Source organism: Sarcophilus harrisii, chromosome 1, assembly GCF_902635505.1.
Source record: "Sarcophilus harrisii chromosome 1, mSarHar1.11, whole genome shotgun sequence".
In the NCBI taxonomy this organism is placed as follows: Eukaryota; Metazoa; Chordata; class Mammalia; order Dasyuromorphia; family Dasyuridae; genus Sarcophilus; species Sarcophilus harrisii.
The window spans coordinates 702,875,675-702,891,746 of NC_045426.1; the positions used below are offsets into that span (position 1 = coordinate 702,875,675).

General features: G+C 38.0%; 1 protein-coding gene across 2 annotated transcripts in view; it reads left to right on the plus strand.

Annotated features, from left to right (window-relative positions):
• Positions 1-16,072, plus strand: part of SEZ6L (seizure related 6 homolog like) — a 253,535-nt gene that overhangs the window by 223,012 nt on the left and 14,451 nt on the right. For both annotated transcript variants that reach the window (XM_031948811.1, XM_031948812.1), the window contains exon 13: positions 9,947-10,141. In XM_031948811.1, coding sequence (XP_031804671.1) covers positions 9,947-10,141 — 195 coding nt within the window. The remainder of the gene's footprint in view (positions 1-9,946; positions 10,142-16,072) is intronic.

A 16,072-nucleotide genomic window follows, 5' to 3' on the forward strand; every position in this document is an offset into this window, starting at 1 on the left:
CAACGATATATATGCACAATATATAACATGTACATGCAAAGTTGTCACAGAGAGAAGGCCACAGTAAGGGCTGAGATGGGGACTTGGAAATGTTTATTGCTAAAGGTGAAAGCTAGGGAAGCAAATGTAATCTTCTGATCCATTAAGATCCATTAAGAGAAGCTTAGTATCTACCCTGAGGGAGTGAAGAGTCCTGAGCCTGAAGAAGAGCAAATATAGTATATTATCTTCTATTCTGAGAGCTGTATTTTATGGGAGCTATGGTAGAGAGCCTAAGGTCTGGCCCCATCAAGATCAATTAAAGGAACTAAGGATATGTAGCCTAGAGGAGAGAAAGCTTCATGTGGATACCTAGTAGTTCTGAATAAGTATTTGAAGGGCTGTCATGTGTGAGGAAATTAATTTGGGAGATATGTTCAGCCCCAAAGGGTAGAATTTGGAGTGATGGTGTAAAGTTGCGAGCTTCCAACAATAACAGCTGTCCCTAGATGGGATAGGCTGCCTTGGGGACTGATGCATCCTCTCTCTTCTTCACTGGAGATCTTAAAAGAGAAGCCAGGTGATGACTCCTTCTGGAGCAGGTTGGAGAGAAGATTTTTGTTCATACAGAAGTTGTATTAGAAATACTTTGCTTTGCTTTTTAACTCTTAAGTGTTGGGATACTCTAAAGGCACATGATCTCTTATGCCAAGGAAAAAATGGCCATGGCAAATATCATAGAGATGGGTCCTTCCCCAGATTTCTAAAGAGAATTCTGCATCTCATAATCCTGGAATTTAGAGCTGGGAGGGCTCTCAAAACAAAGATGTCAGAGGGAGGAAGAACCTTAGTGCAGACTATCCTTAGAACCGAGGACATAAGGAAGGCCTGAATGTTATGCTACAGTTTCCTTTGATTGTTCTACCTCAGTTTCCTTAATTGTTCTGCCTCAGTCCCTCTGGTTGCAACCCCCTTCTCCCAACCATTAAGAATGATATAACTTAGGACTGGCTACTCTAGGATCATAAAACTATAAATGTTTAATCTCAGATAAGGGGAGAGCTTCTAATTCAGATAACCTGGCTTATCAGAATGTCCAGTGCTCACTCTGCCCCCTCTTTTGCCTTTGTTCTCCCTTATCACTAAAGTCTTATAAAGAATCTCTGGAATCTCACATTCAATACTGGATACTTTGAAATGTGAGTCTGATCCAGTCAATTAATTAAGCTCTCCGATAAATAAAATATTAAAAACTCTCTAATTACTATCTTGCCTCAGTTTCTCTGGCATTAAATGAAAACAGAAAATGTCAGAGCTATAGGGAGCTACAAAACTGAAGTCAAAGGTAGAACCTTAGAACAGAGAATGTTAAGAGCTGGAAAGCACTTCAGAAACATGAACTTATACAGTATCAAAACTGAAGATCCTTTTTTTCAGAGAAGAAAATTGAAACTCAGAAGAAATTTCCTCTTCTCCAATTGCCTTTCCTTCAAATTCACATTCAGTTCCTTTCAAAAAAACTATAACCAGCTGATCAGCCCTTGTTGGGTTGAAGGTTTGCTTCTATTGACTGGAAGGAGGTCCCTCATCAACCTGTTCCACATGGTAGGAATCATCAGGAATTGATTCAGTAAATGAAATCACCAAAGATCCAGGAACAAAAATTATAAACAGAAGCCTGTTATGAAATGCTAAACAGTGAGATGTTGTTAAAGGGGTGGAGGCTGGGGATTTTATAATGAAGTAGCAGTGTGATGGCCCTCCAGGACCCAAGAGACTTGTGTTTTCTAAAGCCAGGCCTCCGCTGCTCCCAAACTGCCTCCCTATAGGCATTATCTCTACCACACAGAGTTGTGGGGAATTCCTTAACAGTGAATGCTAATGGGTTCACAAGCCATGAGGATGTGAGACATCACTCAGGGCTGAGGGCATGCAGCAGAAAAATTATAAAGGCCTGGTCGATTATGCTGATAAATTCGTCAGGACCATGGACAGGGATTGCTGCTGATCAGTAGCTCACTGCAACTACATAGAGTTTGGGGTTCTTACTTTAGGGCATTTTTTGAGGTTGAGGTAACCTGACAGAGAGTATTTTAAGGTAGTTCTATTAATGAGAAGGCAAAGTATCCCTCCCTGGTAGATGCACTTAGTTAATCTCTGTGGGTTTGGTAAAATCCACTCAAGTCTTCCAAAGCAAGGCACACTAACTGTGCTCGCAAAAATAATAGTGCTAAGGATGATTGGACAAATTGCAATGAGAACTTTATGGGCAGATCTCCAGGAAACCACTTAGTCTGGCTATAGAAAGCATATTCTTGCAGAAGATGCAGACCTTGTGTAACTTCATGACCTTGGGGGCATTTGATGTATAGGAACTAGTCATCTAGTCAAAGTTTTGAGAAGTCACATCCAGATTGAAATTCCTGATGCTTATCTAAGCATTATTGTTTACAGAACACTTTATAAGTATTATCTCTTATGAGTCTCCCAACATCTTTTTTGTTGTTGTTGTTGAGGCAATTGGGGTTAAGTGACTTGCCCAGGGTCACACAGATAGGAAGTATTAAGTGTCTGAGGCCACATTTGAACTCAGGTCCTCCTGACTCCAGGACTGGTACTCTATCCACTGCCTCACCTAGCTGCCTCTACTGCCCCACCTAGCTGCCCCTCTCCCAACATCTTAATAGGAACTATATAATCTCCATTTTGTAAAACACTGAACCTGTTAAGTGATTTGCCCATGGTCACAAAGCTAATGAATACCAGAAGAAGGAATTGAGCCCAAGTCTTCCTGACTGAGTTCAGCATTCTATCCACCATGCAGGAGTTTGGATTTTGGAGTGGGAAGGATGGGTTCCCAATATGAAAATGAATTTAAGTTTCTGATTGAACTCTTTACATGTATGTGACAAGAGGCCTATTATAATTTAGAGACATCAGTTATTGGACAATATGTCACAGACATTTAGGAAATCACCTGAATGCACACACATGAATTCCATCAGAGAGTAAATGTATAGTCAGGGAGACAATATCTTTAGTCATCTGGGAAAGGCCAGGGATAGGAAACTAGCCTTCGAATCAGGGAAATCTGTGTCGAATCCTACTTCTGGCTCTTGAGAGCTTTATGACAATGTATAAATCATGAAAACAATGTGACATTGAATGTTCTATGAGTCCTTTCCATCTTTGATATTTTATGTCCTAAACTCCATTCCTTCTCTGAATATTCTTTTTGGTAGGATTCCTCCTGCTTTGATATTCTTTCTCTTCTAAGGCTTTTTCAGTTATGACATGTTTTGTTCCCTTCTGTGCTTTAAGGTTGCTTACAATTCTGACATGGTGCATTCTAAGATCCCTTCTACCTGTTTATTCAGAAAGTTAGTGAGTGAATATATTCATGTTTAATTATTTTTAGTCATGTTCAAGTCTCTGTGACCCCATTTGGGGTTTTCTTGGCAAATAGAGTAGCTTTCCATTTCTTTTTCCATCTCATTTTATAAATGAGGAAACTGAGGTTAAGTGACTTGACCAGCATCACACAGCTAGTAAATGTCTGAGGCCAGATTTGAATTTAGGAACTTGAGTTTTCCTGAGTTCAGGCTTGCCATTTTATCAATTGTGGTGCCACCTAGCTGCCTATTCAGTGAATAACTATACTTTAAATAAAAATTCTTGAAACAATGGCATGAATCAGAAGATCTATGGCAGTTCAGAGTTCCAAGAAATCAAATAGCTATATACAAGCTGTAGACTACACATGTCCTCAGACTGGTCCCTACAGATTATATTTCATTAGATTTCTCATTATTGAAACAATTGTATTTTCTTTAGTGGATAAAAATTTCCCAACCTTCACCATGTGGAGTCCTAGCATTTAGCTCTGGGCACTGCATCTTTGAAAGGACATTGAAAAGCTAGGACATAGTCCAAGGAGGTGACTAATAGGACAAAACAGACTTGATCCATGTCAAGTAGGAATTGATTAAAGGATCTTAGAATGCTTACCTTAGAAAAGAGGAAAACTTGTTTTTTGAGGGATGGGATGAGCACAAGAAATGAGATCATATATTTGAGCTTCAAAGAACCATGGAATCTTCTACTTCAATCTGCTAACTTGTCAGGTACAGAAACCCAGATCCAGAGAGATTAAATGATTTATGGGGTTCATAAAGCTAAAGGACTAAGTGGTAAAGCTAAGATTTGGACCTCGGTCCTAAAATTGAATCATAGAATCATAAAAATCAAAACCAGAAGCTAAGATTTAAGGGATCTTGTCCAACCCACAAGTGGGGGACAGCCAGGTTTAGTAGTTTACCAAATGCCACCCAGATAGCACCTGTTAGAGATAGAATTTTCCTCGACAGTCTCTGAATCCAAATACCAGATAATCCGAAGAGTTGCCTTCAAATGTTTTGAGAGTCGTCACATGGATCAGAGTTCTTCTTGGTCCCAGTGGGGAGAAATAAACTAAGTAGGGGACAATTGCAAGGAGGCAATTTTGCTTATTATAAATAAGAGCTTCCTGACAAATTGGTGCTCTCCTGAAATGAAGAATAGGGCTTGAAATGTTTTCCATCACTGAAGGCCTTCTACTGAGGCTGAAGGACCACATTTCCAAAATGTGTCCAAGGAGATCCATGCTTCAATCCAGGGGTTGAACCAGATAGCTTCTAGAGTTGCTTCCATGTGAATCTAAGATTCTAGGATTGCAACATTCTATTATGAGACTTTAGGATGCTGAGTTTTAGTGATTCCATGCCATCTGCTGGCATTTTAACAGCACTACACAGTTTGGTTAAAAGTTAAAGCTATTCCAGAGTATATGCCTGAAGTAACAATAATTCCAAGTGAGCATTGTGGTACAGGACATATGGGAAAAGTCTGCTCTCGTTATGATTCAGCTGCCTAGGGAAGGGCATCAGGGCACACTAGTCTAGAGAGTTCCTTCTGATTCCAAATCCAAATCTCCTCTTATCAAGTAGCTGAGGGGTCTAGCAGTCTCCAAAAGAAAGATGGGACCCCAAAGGGGTCTCTTTATGAGGTGGGAGGTTGAATGTGATTTATCTCTAAGGTACCTTTTTTTAACTCAAAAAGCCTAAAAGTGTGCTTCATATCTGGGAGAGACCTCTTCTAGGCCAGTTGTCTGGTTTGAGAAAGAAATCACAGAATCACAGAACTGGAGAATTGGAGTGATTATCTAGTCCAACCCATTCCTACATTCAGTGTATTGTCAACTTGGGACAGCATCAGATCTGGAATCACGAAGGCCCATCTTCCTGAGTTCAAATCTGGCCTCACACTTACTAGCTGTGTGACCCCAGGCAAGTCATTTAGTCCTATTTCCCTTGATGTCCCCATCTATAAAATAAACAAGAGAAGGAAAGAACAAACCATTCCAGTATCTCTACCAAGAAAATCCCCCACAGGGGTCACAAAGAGTTGGATACAATGGAACAATTACCAATATTATACAGTTTCTTCCTGGATAGCTTCAAGGAGAGAGGAACCCACCCCCTCTCAAGAGAGGTTATTCCACTTTTGGACAACTTTAATTCTTCGGAAGTTTTTCTACAACTAGCTTCTTTAAGATTCCCAACCTGATTCTTTCCTCCAGTCAAACATAGCAAATCTAATTCCTCCTCCTCCTTCACATACTTAAAAAGAGTTGTCATGGCCCCTTCTGCATCTTCTCTTCTCTAAGATGAACATGATCAGTTATATTCCTTGATCCTCATATGATTTAGATTCAAGTCCCTTCTTCCTTTTCTGGGTATTCACTAACTTATTAATATCTTTCTTAATCCATCTAACTCAGATAAGACACTTAATGGGATCTGATAAAAATAAAAAACACTAGTGGAACTATTGACACCCTACTCTTAAAAACTCCACCTTTTGGAACATGGCCCAAGACCACATTAGCCTAGAACTCAAAGTTTTTGACAAACTGTTAAGCCCAGTGATTTGCTGTGTAGATAACATGTCACCATGTGATCTAATAAATTCTATAGTTTCTAAGGAGGGATTCCTTAGGGAGGGGGACCCTACAGTAAATCTCATCTATCCAAGGGCATTTCCCACATCACTTATCTACTTGCTGGGATTTGTAAAATATGACGAGTGCCTCAACCATTCTGCCCCTGCTTTATTGAATGATTTCTGTAATTTTCCCTTTCCCAGCAACATGGGGCTTATCGAATCCCACAGAGACCATTTATGAAATATTCCTGCCTCCAAGAAACACCATATGTATACATATACATATATATATATATATATGTCAATCATAAAATGAAGCAAATGATCACAAGAATGAATGAAAGAAAAAGCATTTATTTATGACTTAGTATGTACAAAACATTGTACTAAGTGCAGAATATACAATTTGAAAAGTCAGACGATTGCCATTTCCAAGGAACTCACATTCTAAGGGAAGAAACAGCATACACAGGAGAATAGATAGAGAGGCCGAGTAGTCCATAGTGTAGAGCAGCAAGTGCAGCTAGTAACATTATGATCCCAGTGGCAGTCACAAAGCAAGTGAAGCCTGGTGCTTCTCATTCTACTCTGTGTTCTCTTCCCACTCCTTCCTTGGTTGTCCAAAGGGTTTGTACCCATAGGGAAATCTAAGGAAATCTGCCTCAAATAAATACATATTTTCTCTAAATGCTAGAAGAAAACTAGAGACAGCCCATCAACAAATACTGGTGGGAAAATAGAGACATCTCTATTTTTGCATATATGAATATTAACATTCAGAAAATTCATATTAATATCTATACGATTGAGTAGAATTTCCATTTTGCAGTCTGACATGATGTAGACTCATTTGTCTGACCACAAAAACACAAACACACACAATGTTAGAACTGGAAGGGACTTTAGAAATTATGGAGGCCAAGTCCATTATTTTATGGAGGATCAAATTTGGGATCAGGGAAAGGAAGTCACTTTCCCCTCATCAAACAACTAATGAATTATTTGCTGCAGATTCTGAACCCCAAAGATCAAGTCTTTTCTACTATAATTCTCACTACATAGCATTGCATCTTTTGACAAGTAAACAGTTAATGTGCATTATATGTGTGTATTTATGTACATATGTATGTATTTGTGCGTGTGTGTGTGTGTGTGTGTGTGTGCAAATAGTACTATTTTGTGGAGATTATAAAAAAGATGTGAACCCTCCACAAACATACCAGCCCTCTGGAATTTCCTTGTCAAATTGGTATAATGTCCAGGCTAGCCCTCTGGAGGGCCTTAGGATGAGTCAGAGTCAGGATCAGTCAGAGTCAGGATCAATCAAAGTCCTTGTTCTTTAGGAGGAGAAGTGAAGGAGGCAGGCGAGCTGCCACGTGGCTTGCCAAAGATGAATCCTGGACTCTGGAGTCTGGAGCCTGAAGTCCCCTCTCCTCACTGTGTTGTGACAGACTCAAGTCTTCCTGGTGCAATCCACTTTTAATTCAGAATAATTTAGATTATTTGGAAGTTTTTCCTTTGTCACCCAGGTTAAATTTACTTATTTGAAACATTAACCCACTACTTATGATTTTACCTCTCCATTCTATAGCTCTTTAAATACTTGAAGCAGCTATCACATCCCCCTTAACCTTCTCTTCTCCAGATTAACCATATAAACCACTCTCAGTTCCTTAATGTGATCTTAATGATGGCAGGCATGAAATTGACTCCCCTCTTCATCTTGGTTGCTCTCCTTGGATGTTCTCTGGATTATTAATGTTCTTCCTAAGCAGTTGTGCATGATTTAACATGATATCCCAGAGAGAAACTGATCTGGGAAGGCTCCAGAGGGACTATCTTCCAGCTTTACCATAGTCAATGGTGTCTTTCTTAATGGAATCTGGTATCACATTGCTTTTGATGGAGGGAAAATAAGTCAAACAGGATTCAGTTTAGATTGTACATAGACTCCAATGAAACAGCAGAGTTCCTATTTCAAGGGTCAAGTGATTGGCCTAGGCAATAAGTAATGTAGGATTTTAGATTAAATAGAGATAACTATAGGTGCCAATGATCTAGAAATGCAACCAAGGGAAGGGTTTGCTAGGCAGAAAGAATGGAGGAGCATTCTTGGAGGGTTATCGATGGGAATGATGTCTACAAAGAGATATGGAGTAAGGAATTGAAGAAGAAAACAATTAATGAAGAGACCTGACCATTTAAAGTGGGGCAAAGGAATAGGAATGGAAGGTTAATTTAAGTAGGATAAAAATATGAAAGAATTTGTTGGTACAGTATTTTACATTTTTCAAATAAATTTAACAATAAACATAGAACATCCAAATTTAAAGGGATTTCAGAGATCATCTAATCTGATGGTCATTTGAACAAGAATTTTCTCTCTTAGAGGCAGCTGGTGGCACAGTGAATAAGTGCTGAGATTAGATTCAGGGAGACATAAGTTCAAATATAGCCTCAGATATCAGCCATATAAACTTGTATAAGTGATAACCTCTGTTTATTTCATTTTCCTCAACTTTAAATGAAGATGCTAATAACACACTAGGCTTCTGTGAGGATTAAAGAGTATTTGTAAAAAAGCTCTTAGCTCAATACATGGCACATAAGTGTCTATCTCTCTGTCTCTGTCTCTCTGTGCTGCTAGAGGGATAGAATCTGTACACAAGCAAATAAATAATAAATATGTGCATGTTACACCAAAGTAATTTAAGTAGGGAAAGAGAATTACCAATTTCCATATTGATAGTTCAGGTTAGCACAATGTCTCTAAAGGTCTCAAGAAAGACTATAAGTAGGAAAAGACAAATGAGCCATGCTTTGAAGAAAGGTAGAACATTTGAGGCATAAAAAATAAACCGTACAAAGACATGGAAATGGGAGATAGGAAAATACACCTCTCTGATCTTCAGTATTTGGGAGATCAGCATTATTTACCAAATGTCTGTATTTCAACCTTTTATTCTTACTACCTTAAGGCAGATTTATTCCCATGCTGCAAGATTTATTGTGTGATTCTGGACAAGTCATTTAACTCTTTTTGCCTAAGTTGCTCATCTGAAAAAAAAATCTGGAGAATAAAAGAAAATGGCAAACCACTGTAGTATCTTTGCCAAGAAAACTCCACATAGAGTCACGAAGAGGACATGACTGAAACCCAAAACAACTGTAATACAAAACCAAAATTCATTAGAATGTAAGCTCCTTGAAGGCAGAGGTGATTTCTTTTTTTTCCCCTCCATATCCCCCATGCCTACAGCAGCTTTGGGCATACAGTAGGTACTTAATAAAAGCTTGTGGAGAGAATAAATGGTTGACTTGGTGCTTTGGAATTGATCTTTTACACAGCTGAAGCAAGAGCTAACAGATCATATGCCTGTTTGAAGCTCAATCTTCCTGTGTGCAGAGAGGTCTTTGCTATGTTTTGTTATTATTTTTAACTTAATATTAACAAGAAACAGTTGGAACAATGTTTGCCTATACATGAGTCCCAGATCTGACATTTACTAGCTGTGTGATCGTAAATAAATCACATCCTCGTTCTAGGCTGCTTTTTCTCATTGGTAAAATATGGCTAAAAAGCAATCAATAACAATTACTTACACTTGCTCCTTCACAAGGCTACTCCAAGGAAAGTGTGCCATTAATTTTTTTCCCCTCCAGCCCCTCCCCACCCATTGGGAAGGCAAGCAATATGTTACCCATTATACATTATACATATGAATGCAAAAATGAAAGCAAAGTACTTCATAAATTATAAAGCCCTCTAGAAATAGGGACTTTAACATTACTGGCCCGGGAAGGCAATCTGTCTGAAAACCTCTTGCTCTGAGGCTAGGTAGATCCTGGATTTACTATCAGGATTAAATGCCACTAGCCATGTTGACTAATTACCATAGGCTTTGTAGTCCTCCCGATAACAAGTCCCTGAGTCCCTGCACTACACAGTCACCTAATGAACTGTTACATCCTGCTTTTATTACAGCTGAAGAAACTCTGGCATGTGATAATCCAGGGCTGCCTGAAAATGGCTACCAGATATTATACAAGCGGCTTTACCTGCCAGGTGAATCCCTCACATTCATGTGCTATGAAGGTTTCGAGCTGATGGGAGAAGTGACTATCAAATGCATCTTGGGTCAGCCTTCCCATTGGAGTGGACCACTACCTGTCTGTAAAGGTAAAGAGCTGAGTCTTCATTCATCATGGCCACATTGAAGGGACACTCAGACATAGAAAAGTCATGTACTTCCAAGATTCCGGAGATGATTCTGGTTATGATGGTTATCTCAGAAAGTCAAAGCTGGAAAGGAATCTTGAATGAATGAAGTAATTAATTACAATTTTTTAATACTTATTATGTACCAAGCACAATATTAGCCTGCAAATCACACACAGGAGTAGCATAATAAATGCTTATTCACTGATTAATTACTGAGTTTTAAATACGAAAGTAAGACCATTTTTTACGTCAAAGATTTTCCACTAGGGGAAGACATATATATATATACAGAATATGTCCAGAGAGGAATTTTGTTCTGAGGAGTAAGAAAGATGGTGACTATTACAATAAAGTGGTCCATTACCATAGCCTTTTCCAAACACCAAGATAGCTACTTTACGGTTTATATTTCATTATATTTTATATAAATATTATATAATTATATATATTAGATATAATATTATAAGTAATACATAAATATATATTATATAAATAATATTATATTGTGACTTATTTAATTACAGTTCTGATAGAATAGTTCAGAAGGAGACTGCTAAGGTTGGAAAGAATGATGTGAAGGATCAGGGAGAAAAATATGGCACATGGTCCCAGGGAGTCCAGAGCTGAGCAGTACTCATACTATGTAAACAGAACATAGAGCAGAGGATTTTTAAAGCCAGATAAAGCCTTCTAACATAGAATATTATTTGGAAGTTAGTGATCTTAAAAATCATCTTGTCTAAACTCCTCATTTTATAGAAGAAAATAAAGTCCCAAAAGGGAAATTATTTCCACAAGGTCACACAATGAATCAATGGCAGAGTCACAGCTTCAACTCATGTCTCCTGACACCTCACCCAATAATCTCTCCTCATGCAATGCCACATCCTCGTGAAAGTCCTCTGAACTTGCCTCTAGAAAAGTAGGGAATATTGTCATTCACATCTTAGATCTAGAACAGGAAGGGATCCCAGTGGTCCTCTAGTTCAACCTCTTCATTTTATAGACAAAGAAACTGAGACCCATGGAGATTAAGTGTCATTCCAAGGTCATTCAGGAGGCAGGCTCCAGAATTTTTAAATTTTAAATTTGGGTCCTCTTTTTTCTAGACCTAGAAGAATTTTTCTAGTATACCACACAATTTCCCCTTAAGTAAAAGTACACAAATATAAAAAGGATGCATATGGATGGAGTAGTCAGTTATCTTTGTGATAGAATTGAAGAGGTGGTGGATAAGTCCCTCTCCAGCTTCCATCCCTGAAGGAAAGTATTTATTCATGCTTTTTATTGATTCTTAAAATTACACTATTAAAAATGCATTCATTTGGCTATTAAAAAACCAAATATATGCAGGAAAGGTAATGGGAATGCTTATTAAGTTGCTTATGACTTGGTGTAAATGATTTTTTTAAAAAATCTCTTACTTGAATACTGAATTTTATAGAGGCAGAAGTTGGGGGGTAAAGAACACATAAAAGATAGACTGAAGAACTTTGAAGACTTCCCAGTTTTGTTGATGGAAGGACAGCCCTAATGTGTGCTTCTCCGTAATGACTTGTACTTCCCAGATACAAAGAGATTTTCTCAGAATACAAAGAGTTGAGTTTCAAAGACAAAAGTAATGTATGTTTTCTATATTGTTACAAAATAGCCTATGACCACCTTTGTTTCCAAAAAGTATCCAATATGACTTTTTTTATTAAAAATATTCATACACAACTTTATATATAAAACACCACATACTCTGACAAAGTAGCCTTTAATGCCTACATTATTAGGACATATTCTATCATGACCTTTATTTATAAGAAGTACCATCTCTAAACCTTGCTATTAGAAAGTATCTACTAATTACTATGTAGTTACTATGATACATAGTGCGTTACGGATACAAAAATATCCCCTTATGTATGTCATTACAAAATTGGTTCTAACACAAACATATGTATAGTTACAAGGTATTCTATAATTCCACAATGATTACTGTAAAGTCCGGGTTAGCCCTCTGGAGGCCTCAGAAGCAGCCAGAGTCAGGATAAGCAAAAGTCCTTGGTCTTTAGGGAGATAAGTGAAGGGGATAGACAAAACTGCCACAAGCTCTCCACCAACCTCCCTTCTCCTCGTCCTCCTCCAAAGTGACTCTGGCTTGTCTTACTCCACCCCGTAATCCCTCCTACAATTATCTACATATACCAAAAGATCAAGCCAGCATGGAATAGTGAGAAGGGCTATTTTTCCAAGCATATGCTAATAGAGTTATTGTCCAATAGGTAATTAGCCTTAAGTGCTCCGTTGTCTGATTCAAGCACATCTTTTAAGAGTTTCAGCCCTTTACAATTACTAATTCTCCATCTTGTTAGAACCTAATCTATGACTCAATATTCTTAAAAAATATTCTATCTTTCATATATGTTTTCTATATACCCTAAAGTCTTAAAATGAATGCTATAATTCCCTTTCTTAAAAGATAAATAGATTTGAATGTTAAATTCTCTATAAGAGGAAGAAAATTAATAGATTATTTTCTGGATACATGGACACTAAAAGACAGAATATTGATTCTGACCTTTTCATAGACTCCTGGGTCTTGAACTGTTAGAGCTGAAAGGGAATTTTTGAGTCATCCAATTCAGTGAAAAAGGAATGGAATAGCCCAAAGTAACTTAAATAGCCAAGCTGGCCCAGCCTCAAATTCAAATCTTCTTGCCCATGCTCTCTCCATTCCATCGAGCTTCAAAGAAATCCAGAGTCACCTTACAATCACATCACATCATGAACATTTTTTGGTCTCTGACTACTAACCCACAGTTCTCCAGAAGATGCCATCTGATCTCCTAGGTAACTCTTCCTGTGGTTTCTGATTCCTGACACTCAGTTCTAGCCTAGTGATTTTGGAAATGGACTATTTAGGTCCCTGTCCATTTCCCGGCAATTACAATGAACTGAAGAAAAGGAATTGGTTCTGTATTACAGGTAGACAAGGAAATGTGTGTTCTAACTATGTCTCTCTGTTCTCTGAAAACGGGTGAATAAAAATAGCTTTTTAATGAAAGAGCTAAAAATCGAGAGAGAGAGAGAGAGAGAGAGAGAGAGAGAGAGAGAGAGAGAGAGAGAGAAGGCTAAATTAGAAAAAGCCAGTCTACATGTATTCTGTAACAGAGAAACATTTGCCAAGCTTCACTGGGAAGTTCTGCTGAACAACACTGCCTTCTGAGAATAAGACAAGGTAGTGAGTGGCTCTGGCCCTTCTTATAACTAGTTCATCTTCTTGCTAAAAGCTAATCCCATTCAGTTTCAATTCTCTTCAAACAATATGCATTCCACACCTGCTGTGCATAGAGCTCTTTCTGAGTTTCTGGGGTGGATCTGGGTATGGGGGAAGGCAGAAAAAAAGAGGCAGATGAAAAGATGAATAGGGTTTCTGTACCCTGAACCTGAGACTTGAGATGGACTTTATTGGTTTGAATATAAGCCATCCTCCAAAATTAATTTCTTGGGAAGAAGGAAAGAAAAAAGGAGAGCAGAGATTCAAGGATAAGTGAGAGGAGAAGAGAAAATTGAAGAAGAGAAGAAGGGAGGGGAGGAAAGAATAAAAAGAAAGGAAATGAATAAAACAAAAAATAAGACCTCTAACTTTGAGATCACCAATCTATTTTAGTGTAAAGGTCCATGTAAGAATGATACTTAATTATCTCCCTCTTATCTGATCATTTATGTCTACATAGATATCCATTTTCAAATATGGTTGTGTTACTCATATGTGTATCATATACATATACATGTACATATATGGGTATATACATACACACATGTGGGGAAAGAAACAGGGAATCTCTATCTAAAATTTTCATCAGTGTAGGAAACAATCTCTGTCAATGCAGATGTATACATGCTCAGCAATTTTGAGAGTTGACACCTAAAATTTAAATCAGTCAATCAATCCCAATCTCACAAAGTTGGTCTTGAAACCATGTCTTCCTGACCATAAAACTATCCATTAATATGTGTGGATGTGTATATCTGGATATATTTATAGTTATATTTATGGAATATATAGCATACTATTTTGTATAGTAGTACCAATGCAGGATGCTACTATACTATATATACAATTATGCTCTATGTATACCACACTATACACACAAGTAATGCATATATACACATGTATATATACTTACATATGTAGATATATGTTTCTACAATTTTCTGTATATGTATACATACATGATGTATATACATCATGCACATATGCCTATTTACACACACATATACACACATTGATTAAGGATTGAACTTTTTATTTCCATCGATAGAGGGAACACCTAAGAGAGAACACTTCTGCTGCCATCCATCTGTATCTATAGGTGGTATCAGGGTTAAATAAAATGTTGTTCTCTATTTGCTTAGCCCTCTTGTTGAGTGCATTGGAGTGAAGGTTCCTTTATTTATTGATTGGGCCAGATGGCTTTTAGATCCCTTTTCAGTTCACAAACTCTGTGGTAAAGTCATCCTTAAGAGATGAATGTATGTGCAAAATAACTTATGGTACATGTGAGAAATATTATTGTATGAAGGAGAGAAGGAGAAGGGAGAAGAAAGAGACAGACACAGATACAGACACACAGAGAGCTTCAAAATCAACAAAATCTGAGTTCAGAACTGCCCTCTGGCACATAATAACTATGTGACATTAGGCAAATCATTTAAACTCTTGCTGCCCCTGGGCATTTCTAGATCCAAAATAGATTGAATAGGCAGGGTGTCCAGGAAATTTGTCCTCATGGATGGAACACTGGCCTTCCCTTTTCTACTCTCTCCTATTCTTGTCTCCTTCTCTCCCTTCTTCCTTTCCTCCTCCTCTCCTTTTCTTTCTTCACCTCCCCTCCTTCTCTCTTTTTTCTTTTCTTTCTACTCTTCTCCTCCCTTGCAAACCCACCTCAGACACTTTTTAAGTTGGTGACTTTAACTCCCTGAGCCTTCCTAAGATTATAATAGATACTTTAGATAGCACCCCCTCTTCTGCCAAAATCCTCAATAATTTGCATTTGATAGTTTTGCATATACCAGACTCTGTATTAAGCACAAAAATTAAAATCAGCCCCTTCCCTCAAAGAGGGAGGGTGGAAGTAGGATATGCACCATGGAAAATGATCTATAAATAAATAAAAGGTACTTTGAGGAGAGAGAGAGAAAGAGAGAGAGAGAGAGAGAGAGAGAGAGAGAGAGAGAGAGAGAGAGAGAGAGAGAGAGAGAGAGAGAGAGAATATACTTAGAAGAGGAATCAGAACAAGCTTCCTAGAGAAGGTGGAAACTTAATAAATGTTAAAGAAAGACAATCAAACAGTGGGCATTTATTAAACACCATTACATTCTGGTCAATGTGAAATGTGCTGAGAATACAAAGACAAAAAGCAAGACCAATCCCCCACCTTAAGGAGCTTATATCCTGATGGAGGTGATGACTTATATACAGACAAGTATGTATAAAATACATACAAAGTCAATGCAGACTAATTTTGAGGGAGGAGACAACAGTAGAGATAAGGCAGGAGGACATTCCAGATATGGGCTATGGCTTGTATAAATGCATCATGCATGATGGGAGAGGGAAAGTGGAGTTCAGGGCAAATCTTCCAGAGCAATTTGACTGGAAAAGGCAATAATATGAAATAAGATCAGGGTGGAAAATCGGGGTCAATTTGTAAAATCTTTAAATTCCAGGTGGAGAAAAGTGTACTTCATCCTAGAGGCAATAGGGAGCCCCTGAAGATTTTTGAGTAGGAGAGAGTCATAGTCAGACCTGTGTCCTAGGAAGATTGTTTTGGTGACTTTAATGGAAACATAAAAAGATTTGGGATCTCTGCTACCATGGGGCCATTGTATTGGGAT